Raw genomic sequence first — 19,130 nt, forward strand, 5'->3', positions numbered from 1 at the left:
GGACCAGTCACAAAGTAAACTCTCAGACCAGCTCCCCCAAAAGGGCACACCAGCTGTCTGAATGAAACCTGGCAGGGCAAATGCAACTCCCTAGAGTCGGGTGCCTGGTTCCGCTGAGGTCCGGGTGTCGTGCTGAGCCCAGGGCTGGTAGGTGAATGCGTGGCCACTGCACATCGAGGTCCCCGTGGCTGCTTTTCCCTGCAGCTCCCACAGCGCTGACGTCAGCCTTTCTCCCCGGGAAGAGGAGGAAGACGAGGACAGACAGAGCGGACGAGTGTGCCTCAGTCACTATGGCGACACAACCCCATCGCCAACCTGCAGCCGTCACAGGGCTCCCTCAGCACGACGGGTTCCCACCTGGAAGGAAAGACAGAGCAGGCTCCCGACGTGAGGACACGTTTCTAAGTAAAGGGTCAACTTGTAAACCTCAGGGGACCACAGCTCTTCCTGCTGCTTCGCACAGTTTCCAACGAACGCATCCACACCTACACCAGTGTCTCCAAGAGTTCTGCTGTTCTCTCTTCTGGCAGAGTTAGTGTTTCTGTTTTAATACTTAGAACTTAGATCCACTTCAGTTTTAGTGTAGTCAGTGGTGAAAGGTCCAAGTCTGGTTTTAATCTTCAGCACGTAGAAAGTCATTTCTTCCAGCACCATGTATTGAGGAGGCTCTTCCTCCCACTGACAGTGTTTGGCTCCTTTGTCAAAGATGAAGTATTTGAAGTTGTTTCTGCATCTTCTAATCTGTCCATCAGTCCTGGGTCTCTTTTATTTACCTATTTTGCCAATGCTATGCTGTTTTTATCACTGTAGCTTCACAGTACAGTTTCAACTCAGGGACTGTGATGCCCCTGCCTTGCCTTTGTTGCCCCAAATTACTTTTGCTGTTCTAGGTCTCTTTTGGCTCCAAATGAACTTTAAGATTCTTGGTCACTTTTATTGGTCTTTTAAAATAAGGACTATTTAGCTTTGACATATTTTCTTTCCCAAATAGGAAGAGAACAGTGAAAGGTTATGGCAAAAAAGGAAATTTTAAGTCATTCACGAATCAAATAGTCCAATGGGAGGAACGGACACTTCTCAGTGACCTATGCTCATCAGCACTATTCAAATGTTTGATTCATTCACATGTTTCATTTCTAACTGTAACCTGCACGCTACTTACCTCTGAACTCACCTTCCCTCTCCAGCTCTACAGCCTGTGTCTACCAGCCACCCACGTCTCGTGGAGTCTGGGGCATTTTAAATTAACCCAGCCACAACTCCCGGACTTCTTTAAATGGCTCCTTCTCCAGAACTTTCACTGTCTTGGGGAAGTATTGAGGCGTCATCCCCGACTCCTCTGTGGTTCCCCAGGTGTCACCAGGGTGACTCTTCAGCGACCAAGACCACGCCGCTTCACTCACCACAGTGACAGCCAGTCGGGCTGCTCTGCCTCGATCCTTTCTATAGTGGTCAGCGCCAACGTGAAGAACGGAAAACACTTTGCTGCCCTGTTCAAAGCCCTCTGAAGCCGTCCCTTTCCCCTCAGGCTTTAAAACCTAATCCTAGACCTGACTTTGGCCAGGACGCTGTCCTGATGGGTCCATCCTGTGCCCTGGCACCTCCGTGGTGACTGAGCTGCCTTCAGGGCTCTGGGCTGGGTCCTCCCAGCTGGCTGTCACCTGGTAGGTCCCCCACCCCTGTCCTGACGCTCTTCCTCCTCAGCTCCAGGACTCCCCCTCTGCTGTCCTTTGGGACCTTGTCCCGGGTCACCTCTGTGCCTACTCCTGTCTTCTCGGTTTCCCACAGGGCGGGTCCCTCACCAATGCAGCCGGTGCTGGTTCACTCCACCCCACTCCTTAGTGTTCTGCGTCCTCAGCCTCGCCCCATGGCTCCCCATCTCCTAACTGCCCCGCTGGAAGCCTGTGAGCCCTGGAGAACGGGCGCAGCTTCCTGTGCTTGGAATCCAGAAGTGTGCCTGCACACGGCAGCACCCAGGACTGCTGACTAGGAACCGCTGCATGTCACCTGCAGGGTCGCCTCACCTTGATCGCCTTCTGGATGTTGATGCATGACTCTCGGATGGTCACCAGCAGCTTGTTGAAGCGCCCCATCTCCTGGACAAGGACAGTGTTCATGCTCTGGTTGTAGGTCGTCGGGTATCTCCTCATCGCTGCCTCAACGTCAAAGTTGCTGGGCAGCTTCCCCAGGATGTCACCGGCCACCTCGTTTACGACTTCTTCTGAGGACTTTGCACCAGCACCTGCAGAGCGAGACTGAAGGAGCCAAGCCATCACTCAGACATCTTCCTAAGGGCCCAGGAAGAGCCGGGAAGGGGAATCCCAAGGCGAAGCTTTGCAGGAGTGGATACCGTCCAGCTGCTTCGTTTATGACAAGATTTATTCAAGTAATGAAAACAATTGTGTAGTCAGTGTGAGGTGGGTTTGCATTCAGCTTCGGGGGTGTGGGAGCCAATGGAGGCACCCACTTAGGCGGAGGGGAGCCCAGGAGAGAGCTGGTCCCAAGTGGATCTGCTGCAGCTCTGGCACCTGGCAGTGGCCAAGAGCAGAGATGGAGTTTTCTCCTGGGACCAGCAAGGACAGAGAAAATCAGCTTATCTCCTCCCTGCAGCTGGAAGTCAGTGACTCAAGCCAGGCTCCCTGGAGAAGAATTTCCATTCCACTTTTGCTTTTTATGTTTACAGTGGCACTCTGTAAAGGAATTGATATTTTCTGGAAAATCTCTCCAACTCTGCTATGGTTGATACATTGTGTCAACTTAATAAGTTTAAAGACTTAAAGTAAGAGATTCAGCAGGGAGCCAGAATCCTTACTTTGTAAACATCCTCAGCCTGTGCAGAGGAAAGAACAAGATACACCTGCTGTGGGGCGGGGAGTAGTCGCCTGCTTACAGCTAAGGGAGGAAAAGAGACTGGCTCTGGCTGCCTTTGCTGTCTTCTACAGCCTTAAACTGTCGCCCCTGTGCCAGGCCACCCTGCCATGGAGCCAGCTGATCATGGACTGAAACCTCCACAAACTGTGAGCTAAATCAGCTTTACCTTTCTTCATTTTGGGTGTCAGGTATTTTGTCCCAGCAATGAGGGGAAACAAAGACAAACTCTTTAAAACAAATGTATGTGTGTGTGCATGTGTGTGTGTGTGTTTAGAGGATAAGCATCTTTAAATATGAATGAACATGTTTTTCTAGTCCAAGGAGGGGGTGTTTAGTTTCCTTTCTTTTATATTTCCTGCTTTCCATGACATACATATTAAAAATTTTATAAATTATACCACAAATATTAACTATGATTTTTACCTGTCTCTACCTACCCCTTACCACTTTAAGATCTTCTAAAGTTGCACAATAAAATAATTAAATGTTGATCAGTTTTAATTATGGGTTAGTAAAAAAGAGATGTGCTCATATAAAAATCCTTTACTACAATCTCAAAGGTGCTTGGTTTATGGTTAAGTATTTAAATAAATTTTAAAAATCACAGAGAACAGAAAAGACAGTGAAGATTTGGTCCAAACTAAGATCTATTTCCACTGTATTTCAAAAATCATATGCTGATTTTGATTTTGATTTGACATGCACATAGGGTACTAGAAACTCATTAGAAAGCTCATATTTTCTAACAAGAGCCATGATCCCATAAAAACAAACTAAATAGGGCCAGGATTTTACTCAGAGGCACAGCACCTGCCTGGCAAGTGTGAGGTTCTGAGTTTGATTCCTCGCATCCAAAAGAAAACCCCAAACAAAACTTAAAAATAAAAGTGCAGGCCTCTAAACTGAAAAATTGTTAGGAAAAATATTTTAATAATATTTAATACTTCTCCTTATTTATTTTACACATAGTAAGATCATATATGTAGGGTGGCAGATTTTTAAAGTAATATCCAACTAACACTAAGAATGAAGAGCGATGGAGTCCTATTTATTTGGAATTGTCTATCTTAGCTTTTTCCTTTCAATTATCTTTGCCATTTGGAACCATCTAAGGGTTGTTTTTCTTTTATCAAAGAAAAGTGAAATTTATTTTTAAAGAGTCATCAGGAAATTGCCCCTTTTTGGAGATCCTAGGCTGTTTAGTTCAATAATGTTTTAGGTGGTAACGATTTCCCTGTTCAAAATAGAGAACGGCAGTGACATAGACATCAAACATCTCTGCCAAGATGACAGACAACTCCAAAATCGCCCCTTTTTCTTCTTTATAGAATGTCTAACTGCAGTACAATCCTATGACGTCTCGCCACCATTAACCGGAGCCCTGAGCTCTGCAGTTTGGGTCTCCTTGCCTTGGAATTGAGAGTCCCCGAAGGAAGGACTGCTGAGCCATTCGGTAGCCACCCGGGACCTGGGATTGGGGGCCGGAAGGAGGTGGCTTATCACACTCGGGGAAGGTGCCCTGCTTGGGTAAGCTCGCCCGCTGGGTCTGAGTCATCTTCTGTTGGGCTGAGCCTGCCATGATCCGCAGTGCGACGCCCCATCAGCTTTCAATAAACCCAAGGTCACCATGTGTGTCCTGTTTTCACATTACTGCATGGTACACAAGTCACATGCTCCTAAAGATGTACTTATTAGGGTTTTTCATACAATTTTATACCCTTCGGGCAATAACTGATTTTAGTGCTACCAGTGTGTGTGCTTTTTGCCTCATTAGAAAATGTCACTATGGAATGGACTAGAAATACGAGTTTCATGGGCTCTTCCATTACTAACACCCAGCATAGCACCTCCAAAATTCTGGGTTTCTCAGCGCCTTTGCCTCTAGGTCTCACCCCAATTTTAGACTGGATAGCAATTCCAGACACAGGATCTGGAGCCAGACTGTGGAAGCCAGATTGCGTGGCCCTGAGTCCTGGCTCCCCACTGTACTCGCTGACTTTGGGAAAATGGCTTAATCTTTTCATGCCTGCTTTCTAGCTGTGAGATGGGGTTCATGAGAGCCCTGCCCCTGTGGGGCTGTCAAGAGGCAGCAGCGTGATGCACCGGGGATTAGTGCTAATGCACAGGCACTGTGGTGCCAATGTTAACCAACATCAGCTTCACCCAGAGATGCCACCCAAATGCAGCAGTTAGAATTCAGTCGGTGGGTAATGTGCTTGACTGGACACCCATCCTCATTTATTACAGTTTCTGTTAGTCACTACAGAAACTCTCGCCATTTTACTCATGTGCTTTGAAAAATTCAAAAACAAGTCAGCACATCTTCTGAGGGGGGGATGAGGCAGCAGAACTCCCTCCGTAGACAGTCTCCCCGGGATGAACGAAGGCAGCCCACCCAGGAGTACCCTGCCTCCGAGAGCTCTCTGGCAGTGCTGCCCCTGCGGGTGCTCCTGTCCCTCCCACCCGTGTTACTCTTTCTGCATTCACTGGTCCCACTCAGGTTTCGGATGCTACATAATCTCATAAGACCTGAGTGTGCGGAGGACTGTTCTGTGTGCACTAGAATCGCTGTGGAATGTGTTTTGCTACATTAGTAAGAGACTAAAACATAAAAATGTGTGAAATTCTAGATGGAGTCTGTTCTGAGTATTTTTGAAATTCTTTTTTTTTTTTCACTTGGAAGAAATTAAAAGGGGTGTTAAATGTAATGGGGAAAGACAGTACATTGTCAGAGAAAGACAAGCTGAAATTCCTAGGACGATGGAAATGCTCAAAGAAAGTGTCTTGGATCCAAAACAGAAGATTAGTGGGAAAAAAATCCCTTTGTCCACGAACTCTGTTTAAAGCCACATTTCAGGAATATGCAAGCTGTGACAGGATACCACACTGAGTGATTAAGTTTTTTAATGTTGCCATGAATGTCCCCTGAAATACCGCCTCTTGCTTTGAGCTCACTTCCCCAGGCAGTTCTCTTTCCCCAGCGTCCTGTGGGCTGTGGCTGCTGCCCCGATGTCCTGAATCAGTTCAAAGCATTTACCTCTCGGGGTCATTTTGACTCTGGGGAAGAGCCAGCAGTCACACCGTGCCAGACCTGGTGACTCAGGTGGCTGAGGACGGAGCCTCATGCTTTTACAAGTCTGCCCGTCCTTTGGGTGGTGCTCCGCAGCAGCACTCCCGAATTTCTGATCACACCTTAGAAAGACACCACAGAAAGAGGACTCTAGAACTGCGTGGGAAATGGCGGGAGCAATGGGATGAGCCTGTCTGCAGTGCCGGGGAGGACGGTGCAGGGGTTCACGGTGACATGTCTTTTGCTGTAATCGTATACTTGCTCGACTGCACCTCGAATGCACTTCCCGTCCTCCAAACGCCCCGGTCTCACCTGCCCAGGTCACACACCTGTGTAAGAAGGATGTTGTCGAACAGCAGCTGCGTCTCTGCCTGGTCTTTCGTGATGTCGGCATTGGCATTCATCCCGAAGACCTCGGGTGCGGGCGTCAGCGGCAGGTTCTTGGTGTAGTCAATGTAGCTCTTGTGCTGTGGAGGTCAAGACGACAGAGGGCGCTGGGAATCAGTCCCACCGTGGGATTTCACCCCAAAGGAGAATTACGACACTCAGCTCAGGCTGCACACTGAGGGTTTCCACAGTCTGGCAGTCAGGGACAAAGTTTCAAAAACAATCTGGACACATTCTGAAGGAAAGGGACCTGGGACATTCAGTTGGAATAGTTTTGTTGTTGTGTTGTTGTCTTTTGAGTACCAGGAATCAAAACTCAGGGCCTTGCATTTGCCGGGCAGACACTATGCCGCTGAGCTGCACCCCCTGACCCCCTGGAATAGGTTTTTAAACATGGGAAAGGAATTCTGGTATGAAAATTTAGAGATTTCCTCCAGGAAATGTTTCTGTCACCCTTGGAGTGTGTGTGTTCGCTACAGACCAACACCTGCCACCTGCAGCATCCACCTAGAGGGCGGCGGTGTCTGCAGTGGCAGCTACAGGAAGCGACTTGGTCACATGTGGCTGGACATCTGAAGCTACGAGGCTGTCCTGCCGTCATTCCCCAGAGGCCAGCTGTGTGACGACCGGGGATGGAGAGGCTCTGGCCAGCTCGCGTGTGTCATCCCCAGGCACCTTCTCCCAGGAGGCCTCAGCCCTGTCATTTGACCCCAGTGGCCCTGGTTCCCCTTCGTACAAGTGCAGAGCTGTATTATCAAGGTTACCGGCTGCTCCAGGGAGGCCCCCTCCTGTACCAGGCTTGTAAATAACTGCGTTGTACATACCGCCCGCTCCTCCTGGGTGTGTACTCACGTTTCCCGGGGACAAGGCCTCCCCACTCGGAGCCCTGAGCTCTTGGCCACCTGGTTCTTCAACTCCCTGAGGCCAAGACCCCTTGTGGACCCCTCCCACCCCAGCAAACCTGCGCCACCGCACTGGGGTGTGTGTGTACTGTCACCAGGCCCTGCATTTCGCTCCCGCTGCCCTTCTCCCCACTCACATCGCCAACAGGAGGGACGAAGTAGATGCCACTCGAGTCAAACTGGTAGTCTGAGTCGGCCACCAGCTCCAGGCAGAAGAACTTGTTCAGGATGGTGCGCAGTGTGCGCCGGTCCCAGTCGTCGGTCACCCTGCCCCCGTAGTTGCACTCCCCGGTCATGTAGCGCAGGGCGTCGAAGGGCAGCTCCTGAAACCGGGACTGGGTCAGAGCGGGGCGGCGGGCGGAGCACACGAGCTGTGGCCCTTCTGGTTCCCTCTCCAATGAAGGCAGACATCGCACAGGACACGAGCTGTGTGCTGCGCTCTGCAAGCTTCCCTGCCACGTGCTGCCGCCCCCCAGGGCCTCGCCCTCCTTTCCCGTTATTTCCTTTCCACGCAGTCAGTGCGGAGACTTGAACCCTCCACTCACGCGTGAAGGCCTCCCCCACTCAACCTGCCTTACGTGAGCACCTACTACGTGCTCCGCACAGACACCAGGGTGCCCGCCTACTGGTGACGGGCAGAGCAAACCCCGCACCACTCAGCCGGCCGTGATCCCGCCTGGGCTCTTTGCATCCCATGTGTGTTCTGACGCCTGGAATCATGTGGAATCAACTTCATATCTAGCTTGCCAACAAATCTTAAATGATTTTTGAGCCATGTCATGAATCTGTGGAAAAACTTTGAAACTGACATTTCTTTTCCAAGAAAGAGGAGTTTACAAAAGCAATTGGCCACACATTCTTTTCTAAGAGGCGGCGGCACCTGTCACGGCCAGGTTGACACCTGCTGGCCTTTGAGTGGTCAGAGGATGCACTGTTTTAGGGTACAGGGATCCCCAGTTCTCTCACGCTCGGTGCCCCTGTCCCAGGCGCGAGGCTCCTTTAGTTTGTACTGAAGTTTTAACAGTCTTTGTCCGTGTAGGTACCTATTAACTGGCATTTATTTATGAAAATTGCTTCTCCAGTTCTCTTTTTTTCCTTTTGCGTCATATTTTCTAGCATACAGAATTTTAGATGTTCGTGAATTCATATGGTATTTAGCGTGTTCACATCACAATTTCTTTTATCCTGAGCATAAATATTTATGTATCCACAAGTAGCATAGAGAATTCTATTTCTCACTGTTCCCAACAGGACGGTGCATTATCATTTAGAGAAAAAACAGTTGATTGTTCTTTTTTTAAACTTTGAGGCGGGGTCTTGCTAAATTGCTAAAGCGCCCCAGCTGGGCTTGGGACTACGAGTGTATATCACAGCACCTGACAATGATCAAAACATGAAACTGTAAAATTTTAATGTTTATATTGACATTTTAAAATGTTCCTTAAATATTATTGATTTTTAACTGTTTTGCAAGCTGTCTACTCTGTTCATGTGTTGAATGATTTTTTTTTTTTTTGAGACTGAGTTTCACTACGATGCCCAAACTGGCCTTGAATTTGCATCAGTCTCCTAAATAGCTGGGATTACGGGTATGCATTTTTCTTATTAAAAGCTCTTTATAAAGATATTGAAGCAGCCTGTCAAATAACTACTGGGTGTTTCCTCCAGTTTTTATTTATCTTTCATTTGCAGGGAGCTTAGTTGCTTATGGAAGTTTAATATGGTGCTATTTTATATGTACACAGCACTACTTTACCCAAGGGTCTTTTCAGCCACTTCGTGCCTTTTAATCCTCTTCTTCCAGGTGGTCACCTTGAAGCTGTGAAGTGTGCAGCTCCTCCACTCCAGGGATTGCCATCAGATTACAGCCCGGGGATGAGGCGGTTGCAGTGAGCGGCCACTGATAGAGTCAGGGGTCTGAAGTCAGATCTGCTCATACACAGACGGTGAATTCAGCAGTGCTGTCCTGTGAGCCACACTGAAGGACTGACATCCCCAATCCGGGACATCTCTGGGCCTCCTGTGGTGCCCAGCCACACACACAGGAGGAGTGTGTCTCGTTGCCCATCTCATGAAAATGAAAGAGATCCAGGTGCAGACGCACCTGCTCGGACAGGACAGCGGGCAGGGGCCTGAGGCCCGGCTGGCTGGCGATGCGGGCAGGGAGATGAGATTTCCAGGTGGTGTGAGCGGCAGAGGTGGCCACAGGGTGGGACATGCATCTTCACTTGCTCTCCAGCTCCGTCCCCAGCAATCCTGGCAGATGGGGGTCTCCCTGGGCACAGACGGGGTGACTCCAAGTGAGACCCCACACCCAGCAGAGGAGGGCGGTGCAGGCAGAGCAGACATTGGCAAGGTGACCTCAGGCTGCATCTGCAGCAGCTCACAGGACCCCGACCGGGGAGGGCCGGAGCTCCTCCACGCAGTGGCTGGTGAAGCGTGGTTTTGGGGTGACCGGGACTCGATACAGAAATGTCTGGGCACCTTGCCCTGAGGCCCTGGGGTGACGCCAGAGAGGCAGTTGGATGCTGGTGTGGGTGGCAGGATGTCCTGCTGCTCATGATGACATCGGTCTCCCTGGACACCACTCTCGTGGACATTAGTGTGGCAATTCTTTAGATGCTCCTGTAGAACCGAGGAAGTCCCCTCTCTCCCAGCTCCTGTTCCTGGTTTATTGCGTGTGCTTCTAACCACGATGAGTGCGGGATTTTTTCGCATGCTTTTCCTGTTCCTATCAACAGGATCAGGGACAGCTGTCTCTTTAGTCTGTTGATGTGTCAGATAATGTTAATGTCTGAATTATTCTGGATGTTAAACTAGACTTCTGTAGCTGCAAACATTTAATTGACATCATCAGAGACTGATTTAAATTAAAATATATTGTACTCTAGGTATTCAAAACAAATTGCTAAATGGAAGATCTCATTTTTTACTTTTAACATTGAAAAATATAATCTTTTACGTGAAATGCGTCATCAGATTTTCTTCTCTGTTGTTACAAGAAAGAAACTCATCAAACGTATTATTCATCTGTGTTTTCCTCATTGTGAATGCTATAAACCTGAAGGCCATCTCAACTTGTTTCACTGAGTACTGAACAGGAATTTGTCCTGAGACACAAAAGCTCAGATGAAAGATTTTTCACACGTTTACATACACCACTGAGCTCTCGGTCTTTATTTGCTGAGTCATTTTTCTTGTTTTTATATGGAATTCCATGCCTTCCTGTCTATGAGTCTTGATAAAAAGTCATAATTCACTAAAGGTTTCAAAAGCTTACATTGCTGACACTTTATTCATTTAATGAGTTAAATATTTCCAGGTAAATTTCCACAAAATTCTACTAAAATTTAGAAAACTCACTTTTTATGAAAAGCTCCTTATCCTTACAGGGGGCTTGAGCTTTCTCAGCAAACAGTTCTTCAGGGGTGCAAACATGATAAAAACCAGTCAGTGAACAAGTGTTAGAAAAGAGGCCCACAGGCTGCGTGTGTGTGCATGTGTCCGTGTGTGCGTGTGTGTGGGGTGGGGGGTGAATGAATGAGGGAGGGGGGAAGGCGGGAATTAGTGAATGGCTGATGTGACTCCCGTCTGCCTGGCTTCCTTCCGGAGCCTGAGCATCAGGTTGACACCGATGGCTGCACGGGTTTGCTTTCCTGACGAGTGGCCATGCCGTGAAAGGACAGTGACATTCCTCTAGCATAAAGTCATGCTCCAGAACAGGACACAGCTGGTCTGCTTGACTTTCTTTTCCAGTACAGAGCCCAGCCGATTCCTGGGCTTAAGTCCTTTGCAGAATGCATGCAATGCGATTCCTTTTCAGATCGCCCTGGGTGTGTATGTGTACATACAGGTAAAATGCAGGTTTCCGTGGGAATGAAGCACCATCTAACGTGCTGCTGGCGCCTGCCCTGCCATTCTTGTCCCGGGGAGCTCAGGGACATCCAGACAGAGGTGGCCGTGCCCCTCGGGTCACCTACCTCGTACTGGTTCAGGAACATGTGCAGCTGCTGGACGCTGATGCGTAGGTCCGTCTCATTGAACTCATAAGGAATGTTCCAGCCCAGGGGCCCAAACTTCCGCCGCTCTTGGACCAGAGCATGAAAGAAGCAGAGGCCATAGAGCAGTTTCTTGAATTCCTCCTGCAACAAGAAGGCAGTGCCTCACATCACTTCCCCGGCACCCCACTGCATAAATGAAAGTTTGAGGAATAAAAAAGATGTGGTATTTTCTTGCAACGGAGTACTACTCAGCCATAAAGGATGAACTGAGTTTTTTAATAGGTAAATGGATGCAACTCCAGACCAGACTCTAAGTGAAATAAAAAAGATACGCGGGGCTGGGGATTTAGCTCAGCGGCATAAGCACCTGCCTTGCAAGCAGGCGGTCGTGAGTTCGATCCCTGGTACCGATAAAAAAAGAAAAAGACAAAAAAAAAAAAAAACACCAAAAAGACAAAAAAACAGACACACATGTGTAAGCATCGTATTGTCTCTCTGATGTGAGAAAGTGAAATATGAGTAAATACAGTCTGACATGTACAATCGACATTGTGGAGTGGGAAGAAATTGTTAAAAAGGAAAGAGGAGCTAGGAATGGAGAAAGGAAGGGAAAGGAAGAAGTACGCAAGGAAGCCGCACCATCAGTGGCTCTTGGTTCCCTGGAAAGGAAGCCTCGTGCTAGTACTGGTTGGGGACTTTTGTGCCCCTACCTTGTACTCTGAGTAAGTACTCTGAAGATGACGGTATGCAATGCAGTAATCACTGTGTTTCTCCCATTACTTTGTTATGAAATTGTTTTATTTTTTCCATAAACTAAAAAATAATAAAAAATGAAAGTAGTAAAACTTGTTAGCTTATAAACATCATAGGAGAATATTTACTTCTAAGCATAACTGAAACAATTAGGTTTTTTAAAAAATCATCTTGTCAAGCAGCAACATGTCTATCTGAACACGAGCTGAGTCGGCTCACTGCTGTGTACACCCAGCGTTTCCGAAAGTGTGACAGGCTCGTCTAACAGTGTCACCTTACAGGATTTTGGGGCTTCCAACCAAAGCATCAGAAGGTAAGAATGTTACACTCAGCCATGCGCACACATTTATAGCAGCGCAATTCCTAATAGCCAGAGGTTGGAAGCAGCCCGCATGCTGTCAGATGAACAGAGAAGGGAAATGAGGCCTTTGCACACCACGGCACACTGCTGTGCCATTAGGGAGGACACACTTGAGTCATGTGTGGGAACATGGATGCACCTTGAGAGCACAATGTTAAGTGAAATAAATCGGACACACACGCTTAAATACCACGTAGTTTGTCTTATAAGAACCCCAAGTTATGAATAAAGAGCAAAATAAAACACAAGAAACAGGATGCTAGAGTTGCTGCAAATGGGAGGGGCCAAGAGACAGCTGGGAGGGGAAGGCAGGGAGAGGACAGGGAGGGTGAACCTGGGTTGCATCCAAGTACCAATTCCCCGTGGTGAAAGTGACCTTCACGTACCGCAAACACAGACTAATAAAACTAAAAAATGTAAGAAAAAAGAATCCCGAATTCTAATCTGTAGTCCTGGGTCACCATGAACAAAATTCAAAAGAGGTCAGTCCACCTGCTCGACCCCTAAAACCAACGAGGCGAACCTCACAAGACATTCCCCAACGTAGCCACTGCCGTGCCAGGAGCCTACCTGTCCCCCTGGCAGGGAGAAGGGCGTGCGGAGGCCACCATCCCAGCCAAGCTGGTGAGAAGGCCTCAGGCTGCTCAGAGGGGTGACATGGATTCCTGCAGCCTGGGCGCCCAGGAAGGTACAACACCCATGCCTGAGAGTCAGAGCAGCCATGGCAGGGCAGTCACTGCCACAGGGTGGTCACCACGTTCCCTCTGAGGGTGGCACCCAGGGTCCTGAGGGCAGACAGGCCTGGGGCAGGCACAGCAGCCAGGGGGTGAATGTGCTCAGGTCCATAGGGCTCGATCAGGGGTAAGGAGTGCTGGGAGCCAGGGCTGCGGCCACTGCCACGTGGGGCAGGTCACCGGCGGAGCTGCTGGGGCGAGCCTTCCCTTCGCAGGATACACTGGAAGGTGGCTTAAACTTGACAAAAGGCAAGCAGCATGCACTGAGCCAGAGAAGTGGAAGGAAAGCTCGATGGCTAATTCTGGAACTTCTAAAGCCGTGCTGGAGAGCCGACCTCACCGGCACAGGCAGGGACGTTGTCAGAGCCCAGATCGCTCAGCGTTAGAGGGAAGGATGCACAAACACAGAGCTCAGAAAAGCAGGGCTGACCCCTGGGCACTGAAACTGGACATGCCGGATAAATCACCAGGTCTAAAATGTGAGTGTGGTCAAGTACGTGCACTAGTACTTGGGTCATGTATACCCATGTGTATTCTTTGCGCGTATGCATTTCCACGTCCTCTCCAAAGAAGGCTCAGCACCAAAGATAATGCATGAGTTGACACCAGACATAGTCTGGAAGGCCATCTTCCACTAATGGGAAGCTGGGCTCTTCGAAAGGCATGACAACTATTTTTTTTTTTAAAACACAGGATCTGTGCTAAGTACAAAGAAACCAGTTTGAACATTCCATTGATCAAATCTGAACAATATTAGTATCAAGAGACTTAACTAACAAATTATAAGCCATCGGGGAAAGTCCTCAGAAATTCCAGACCAATTGCAGATTGCCGAACTGGACTGAAAAAACAGTCACGGCTTGCGGTAAACGCCAGCTGTCAAGAGTCGAATCCCAAGGCTGCAGCCGCCACAGGAAAAACTAGATGAGGCGAGAATCAGCAGCGGCGGCTCAGGCCGGGTGAGGTGGATTTTCACCGGGAGCAAATGTTTCCATGCCCTGAGATCTCTCTCCACAGACTATCGGTTGAAGTAGAGGAAGCTGTCCTTACACAGTGGAGAATCTCGGCTGAGACCTCATGCTCCTGGGTGCATCTGAGGACAAAGTGTCATCTGCATCGTGTTTTGGCTAAGAACTGGGACACATTCTAAGAGACACAGAAAGGCTGCAGAGAGGGTGCAGGCTCCAGGGGGCAACAGGAAATGGTAAATAAAGGCAAGGTCCAACCCGGAGCGATGCTTGTGTGAACAGAGAGAAGGTTTCAGAGGACAGTACACACTGGGACACAGACAGGCACTCAGACATGATGGTGCATCTTCTTAGCGGTAAGGACTGTCCTGAGAGAAGGGAATATTCCTGCTCATTAAAAATGTACACTGGCGCATTCAAGGATGAGGGACCATGGTGTAACCAACTCACCTGCTGCTGCAGTATGGCTGTGTGTGTGTGTGTGTGCACATGTGGACACATGTATGCACATATACAATCGGACCGCCACATTCTCTGCTGTGGATTCAACCAGAATTTTATATTTTGAAATTACTTTTAAAAAGTGCATCTGTGTGGAATAGATTTTTCTCGTGTCATTATTTCCTAGACAAGATGATTCATTAATGACTATTTTCTTAGCATTCACACTGTGCACATATTATATGTATGATGTAGGGGTATATAGTGTATGTGTGTGTGTTATATATAAATGCTGTTCCATTTTATATCAGGGACTGGGGCACTTGCAGATTTTGGCATCTGCGGTCCTGGAATCAGGCCTCTCTGCATGTAGGGGACAGGTCTGCCTATAGATCTGGTCTGCTGTCCGTGAGCATGTCTATCTCATATCTGCATCTGTGGTGAGAGAGGACAGACGAATGCTAAAAAACAGGAGTAAAATATCCCAAGTGACGGACATGGGTAAAGGGACAGGAGTGTTCCTTACGCTATTTTTATTCTTGCAATATGTAAGTTTAAAATTATTACCAAATAAAATGTCAAAACAAAAAAGCTGTGAGCCACTGCCCTGGCATTTGAGGTTCTGGTTTGAGTTGGGACTGTTTCCTGCCTTCCCGCACCTCTAAAACCTGGCGACTGCTGGTGAGATCTTTGGATCTAAAAGAAGGGAGGTAGAGTTACACCCTATAAAGGTCGCTGCCTCGCTGGAGCAGAAATCTCACCGCCTACGTGGAGGGACGGGATGCGTACCCTCAGGGCTTGATGACCGGGAAGACCAGGAGCATGACAGGCCTTGGAATCTCAGGTCAAGGTGTGAGGAGCTTACAAGCTTAGGTGCCTGTTTCAAGCGCCCAAGCTTTCATTTAATGAAAGCACTTCTTTATGTTTAATGACTTGGTGGGAATACAGGCTATGCACTTAGAGACCTCTATTTAGAGATCTCTATTTAGACATCAACCCTGTGAGCTCTTTAATGGCAACACCTCCCAAGGTTCACAACCCTCTTAAAGAAACTCTTCCATTTTCAATTATTGTGAAACAATTTTAGGTCACAGACATTCACGCAGAATTCTAATCATGGAAGCAAGTGGGTGTTTTCCCTGCTGCCTGGCGGTGCCGAGAAAGACCCTTATGAGCCCCATCAATCAGCGAGGGAAACCATTCTGGCTTGCATTATGGTTATAGTGAGGAAATATTCTTACGTTTTAATTTAGAGATATGGCTCCAATGGCTAAGGGCTCAGTTAATATCTTGAAACAAGATTCTCCAACCTTTGAGGTCTGGAGTGGGGATGGCTAACGGCTGACTTTCCGAACAGAAAGCTACATTATTAATGATCCCCCAGAAGACCTCGTGAGCAGCAATGAAGCCGGTGGTAAAATTAAAATAAAATATTAATAAAATTGACTTCAGCACACTCAATAATCAGTAATCAACTGCACTGCAGCCAGGGGGTCCTGCTTAATCTGCAGTTTTGCTCAGCACCCCATCCCGGTCACCCAGGGCCTTGGAACCGTGGGCCGGGGCTGAGGTAAGGAGATGCGGCCCTGACTCACAGGCTTTTTGCAGCTGCCAAAGAACTCGGGGTCAGAGATGGGGTCCATGAGGTACGACCGGATGATGTTAGCGCGCAGCCCTTTCGGGGCTTCATTGGTCATCTTGACTCCGTTCTGCAGCACCGACACGGGGAAGTTTGGAGAGGGGTAACTTGTCAGCCAGATCCGGAAATCGGGGTGCGTGGATTCTGGGCTTAACTCCTGGAAGAGAATGAATCAGATGCAGACGGGTAAAATAAGAGCCCCCCAGAAAATTTCAAGATCATACACACAAGGGTCAGGCTAGAAGGTGGAGGAAGCGTTTCTATAAGATACAGGTGTCACTGCTGACATTTTCAGGAAAAGTCCTAAAAATCTGTCTCCGCTCCTCAACGCACAGCTTCACACTGAAGGCCCGAGTGCCGTCTTTCTCTGGATGAAGTTAACTCCTACAGCTGCAAAGCCTAGCCAGGCACTAGGCAGCTCAGAGCTGGCCAAAGTAAGGACAACGGCAGCCCCCCAACTCTTCCACCTGCACCCGCAGTGCTAAAATGTTTACAGAAATCACTGTGAGCCCAAAGCTAGGTTAAGACACATCCTTCTTTCCAGAGCCAAGTGTGAGGCTAAGCATGCACTTAGATAGCCAGGGTTCACCGCGCAGAGCTGTTTCTAATGGCTGCTCTCAGGGTCTGAGCGCTGCCCGCCGTGCTGTGCCCTGCAGCGCTGAGCCGTGTTCTCCTGTGACCTCTGCTTGCTTAAGGGCTCAGATCGAGAGGAGGACAGTGTCTCCCTCAGCCCTGCCACCAGGGCCGCAGAGTCACACGCTGGGTGCCTGTCCTACTTCCTGTCCAGTCTCCTCCACTGCCTGTGTCACAGGTGTCCACATTTCTTGCAAATCACACATTTTTGTCACTAAAAAAATTTTGTGTGCTCATTTGGCAAAGAAGTAGGGTAAATAAAAAGGATACAGAGGTCTCTATAATCTTCTTTCTTTCTTTCTTTTTTGTCTTTTTGAGACAGGGTGTCACTATTGCAGTTTGGGCAGGCTTTGAGCTCACTTTGTAGCCCAAGCTGGTCTTGAACTCACAATGAACCTCCTGCTGAGGCCTTCAGGACAAACTCATCTGTCACCTGACGTCTTTGTGGATTGGTCAGTGCGTTGTCATTACCTAGGTTACTGAGCCATGTTTATGGGTTGTTTAAGAAGGGAGAGAGCAGGACTGGAGTCCTGGCTGTCTCCCGGGGACACGGGTCCTCTGTGTACATCTGCCACAATCGAGGGCCAGCACATCTGTTTACTCACTGTGCAGTGCGGGGTCTTCCTCCAGAAATTTCCACTCACCAAAGACAGGAAGAGTGGCGGGAAGCCCTTGAGGAGGGTGGGCAGGAGTCACACTGACCCTCCACGGCTTGCCAGCGGGAGGGCTGGATGGGAGCGAGGAGCCTCCCGTGTTTGCGGCTTGCCTTCACTACTGAGAACCCTGAGCTGGGTCCCAGCTCCCCGGGGGCTTGGCTGGATCTCTGAGCCCCGCTGGATGACAGGATTCCCATCCCCATAAGCCTCAATCCATGAAGGGACCCAACCGCGCGCCCCTCCTGTCCCTCTGGACAGAGTTCTGAGCGACAGCCAGAGCCCGGCTCACCTCGCAAACCTTCTCAAGGGTGGGCATCCAGGAGGTGGCCAGGTGGCAGTTCTGGAGGACCACCCACGTGCCCTCCTTGATGGCCTTCTCCAGCATCTTCATCGCGATGGGCCCTTGGCCTTGGCCCAGAGATAAAGAGCTAAGTTTAGCTCCCCCGTACCCCTGTGTAGGAGAAAAATAAAAAAGACATCACCTAACACTGCAGTTCTAGAAGAGTCCATACTGTCCTAGGAAACATGTTAGCATTAACTGTTAAAATGTAATGATGCAGCACCCCCAAAAAACAGGCCTAAAGCACTCAAAATTGATGAACACTTAGGAAGGAAGCCAGTCAGCCCAGGTGGGAGTCAGCCGTGGTAATAAGCGGAAAATCTGCAGGGTCTCTGGCTGATGTTATGAGGGAGGAAAAAAAACATTACGGAAACTTTCAGCTTAAGGAGGGGACCCCCAGGATCGGCTGTCCTGTAGCAAGCCACAACGTGCAAAGCTGTAAGGAAAACCGTGCAGGCACAGTTGAACTTGTCCTGCTTCTTCTCTCTCTTCATGTGAGTGCATTTTAATTGACGTGGCTTTTGCATACAATTAAGAGACTGAGCCCTGCTCACTAATTCAGTTGCAAGGGCTTCTCTGAGGGTTCCTGGGAATGTTTCCGTGGATGTGGCTGGATTCCACCCTGATTGTCTGCACTTCAAGGATCGTTCCTCTCCAGGGTAGTTAGCACCAGGCTGCCTCTCGGAAGGGGCCTCAAGTGACAGTAGCCGTGGACCAGGACAGTCCCCTGTCCTCTCTGAAGGCCCATGGCTTTGTCATTAGGCAGAGCTGTTTCATGGACCAGGACCCACACAGGGCCGTCTAATGCAGGACAGGGAGGAGCCAGAAAGCACGCCTGGGGTCACCACGGTCACCTTGATTGGAGAAGCAGCCCCATGCAAGACTAACCCTTTATGCTGCCAGTGGTGGCCCTGGACCACCCGAGTCCGGGCTACCACTGCCCTAACCAGGGGTCTGTTTCCATTCCACACCACTCCGTCCTTCACACACCATGCAGGATGGCCTTGTAAGTCCCAGGTTACATTGTGTCACTTTGTCCCTTAAAACCCTGCCGCTTCCTCCCACCCGTCTTACTCACAATCCTTACAGCAGCCCATAAAGAGCCCCGGCACCCCGGATCCCTTCATCATGACGTGTCAGCTTCACTGGGCTAAGAAGCACTGAGCAGATTAGCACGGCTGCCCCGGTCTACCTGGCTGGCCATGGAGGTATGAACACAGGGACTTCAGTCTGGTCCCTGGCCCCTTCCTCTCCAGGGCTGTCCCCTGCCCTGCTCCTGGCCACTGTGAACTGAGCAGCCTTCCTCTGCCAGGCCCGTCTGCCATGAAACTGGCTGGCATGGACTGAATCCTCAGAAATCATGAGGTAGACGAG

At 49.2% G+C, this 19,130-nt stretch overlaps 1 protein-coding gene across 1 annotated transcript in view; it reads right to left on the reverse strand.

Annotated features, from left to right (window-relative positions):
- The window catches only part of Dnah7 (dynein axonemal heavy chain 7), a 239,656-nt gene that overhangs the window by 13,798 nt on the left and 206,728 nt on the right, over window positions 1–19,130 (reverse strand). The window contains exons 56-61 of the mRNA XM_023562205.2: window positions 17,706–17,867; window positions 16,084–16,284; window positions 11,211–11,372; window positions 7,368–7,553; window positions 6,271–6,408; window positions 2,025–2,255 (exon numbers count right to left, since the gene is read on the reverse strand). Of these exons, the coding sequence (XP_023417973.1) occupies window positions 2,025–2,255; window positions 6,271–6,408; window positions 7,368–7,553; window positions 11,211–11,372; window positions 16,084–16,284; window positions 17,706–17,867 (1,080 nt within the window). The remainder of the gene's footprint in view (window positions 1–2,024; window positions 2,256–6,270; window positions 6,409–7,367; window positions 7,554–11,210; window positions 11,373–16,083; window positions 16,285–17,705; window positions 17,868–19,130) is intronic.

Source organism: Cavia porcellus, unplaced genomic scaffold, assembly GCF_034190915.1.
Source record: "Cavia porcellus strain 051 isolate PalLab524CR breed Dunkin Hartley unplaced genomic scaffold, mCavPor4.1 scaffold_12, whole genome shotgun sequence".
Classification (NCBI taxonomy): Eukaryota; Metazoa; Chordata; class Mammalia; order Rodentia; family Caviidae; genus Cavia; species Cavia porcellus.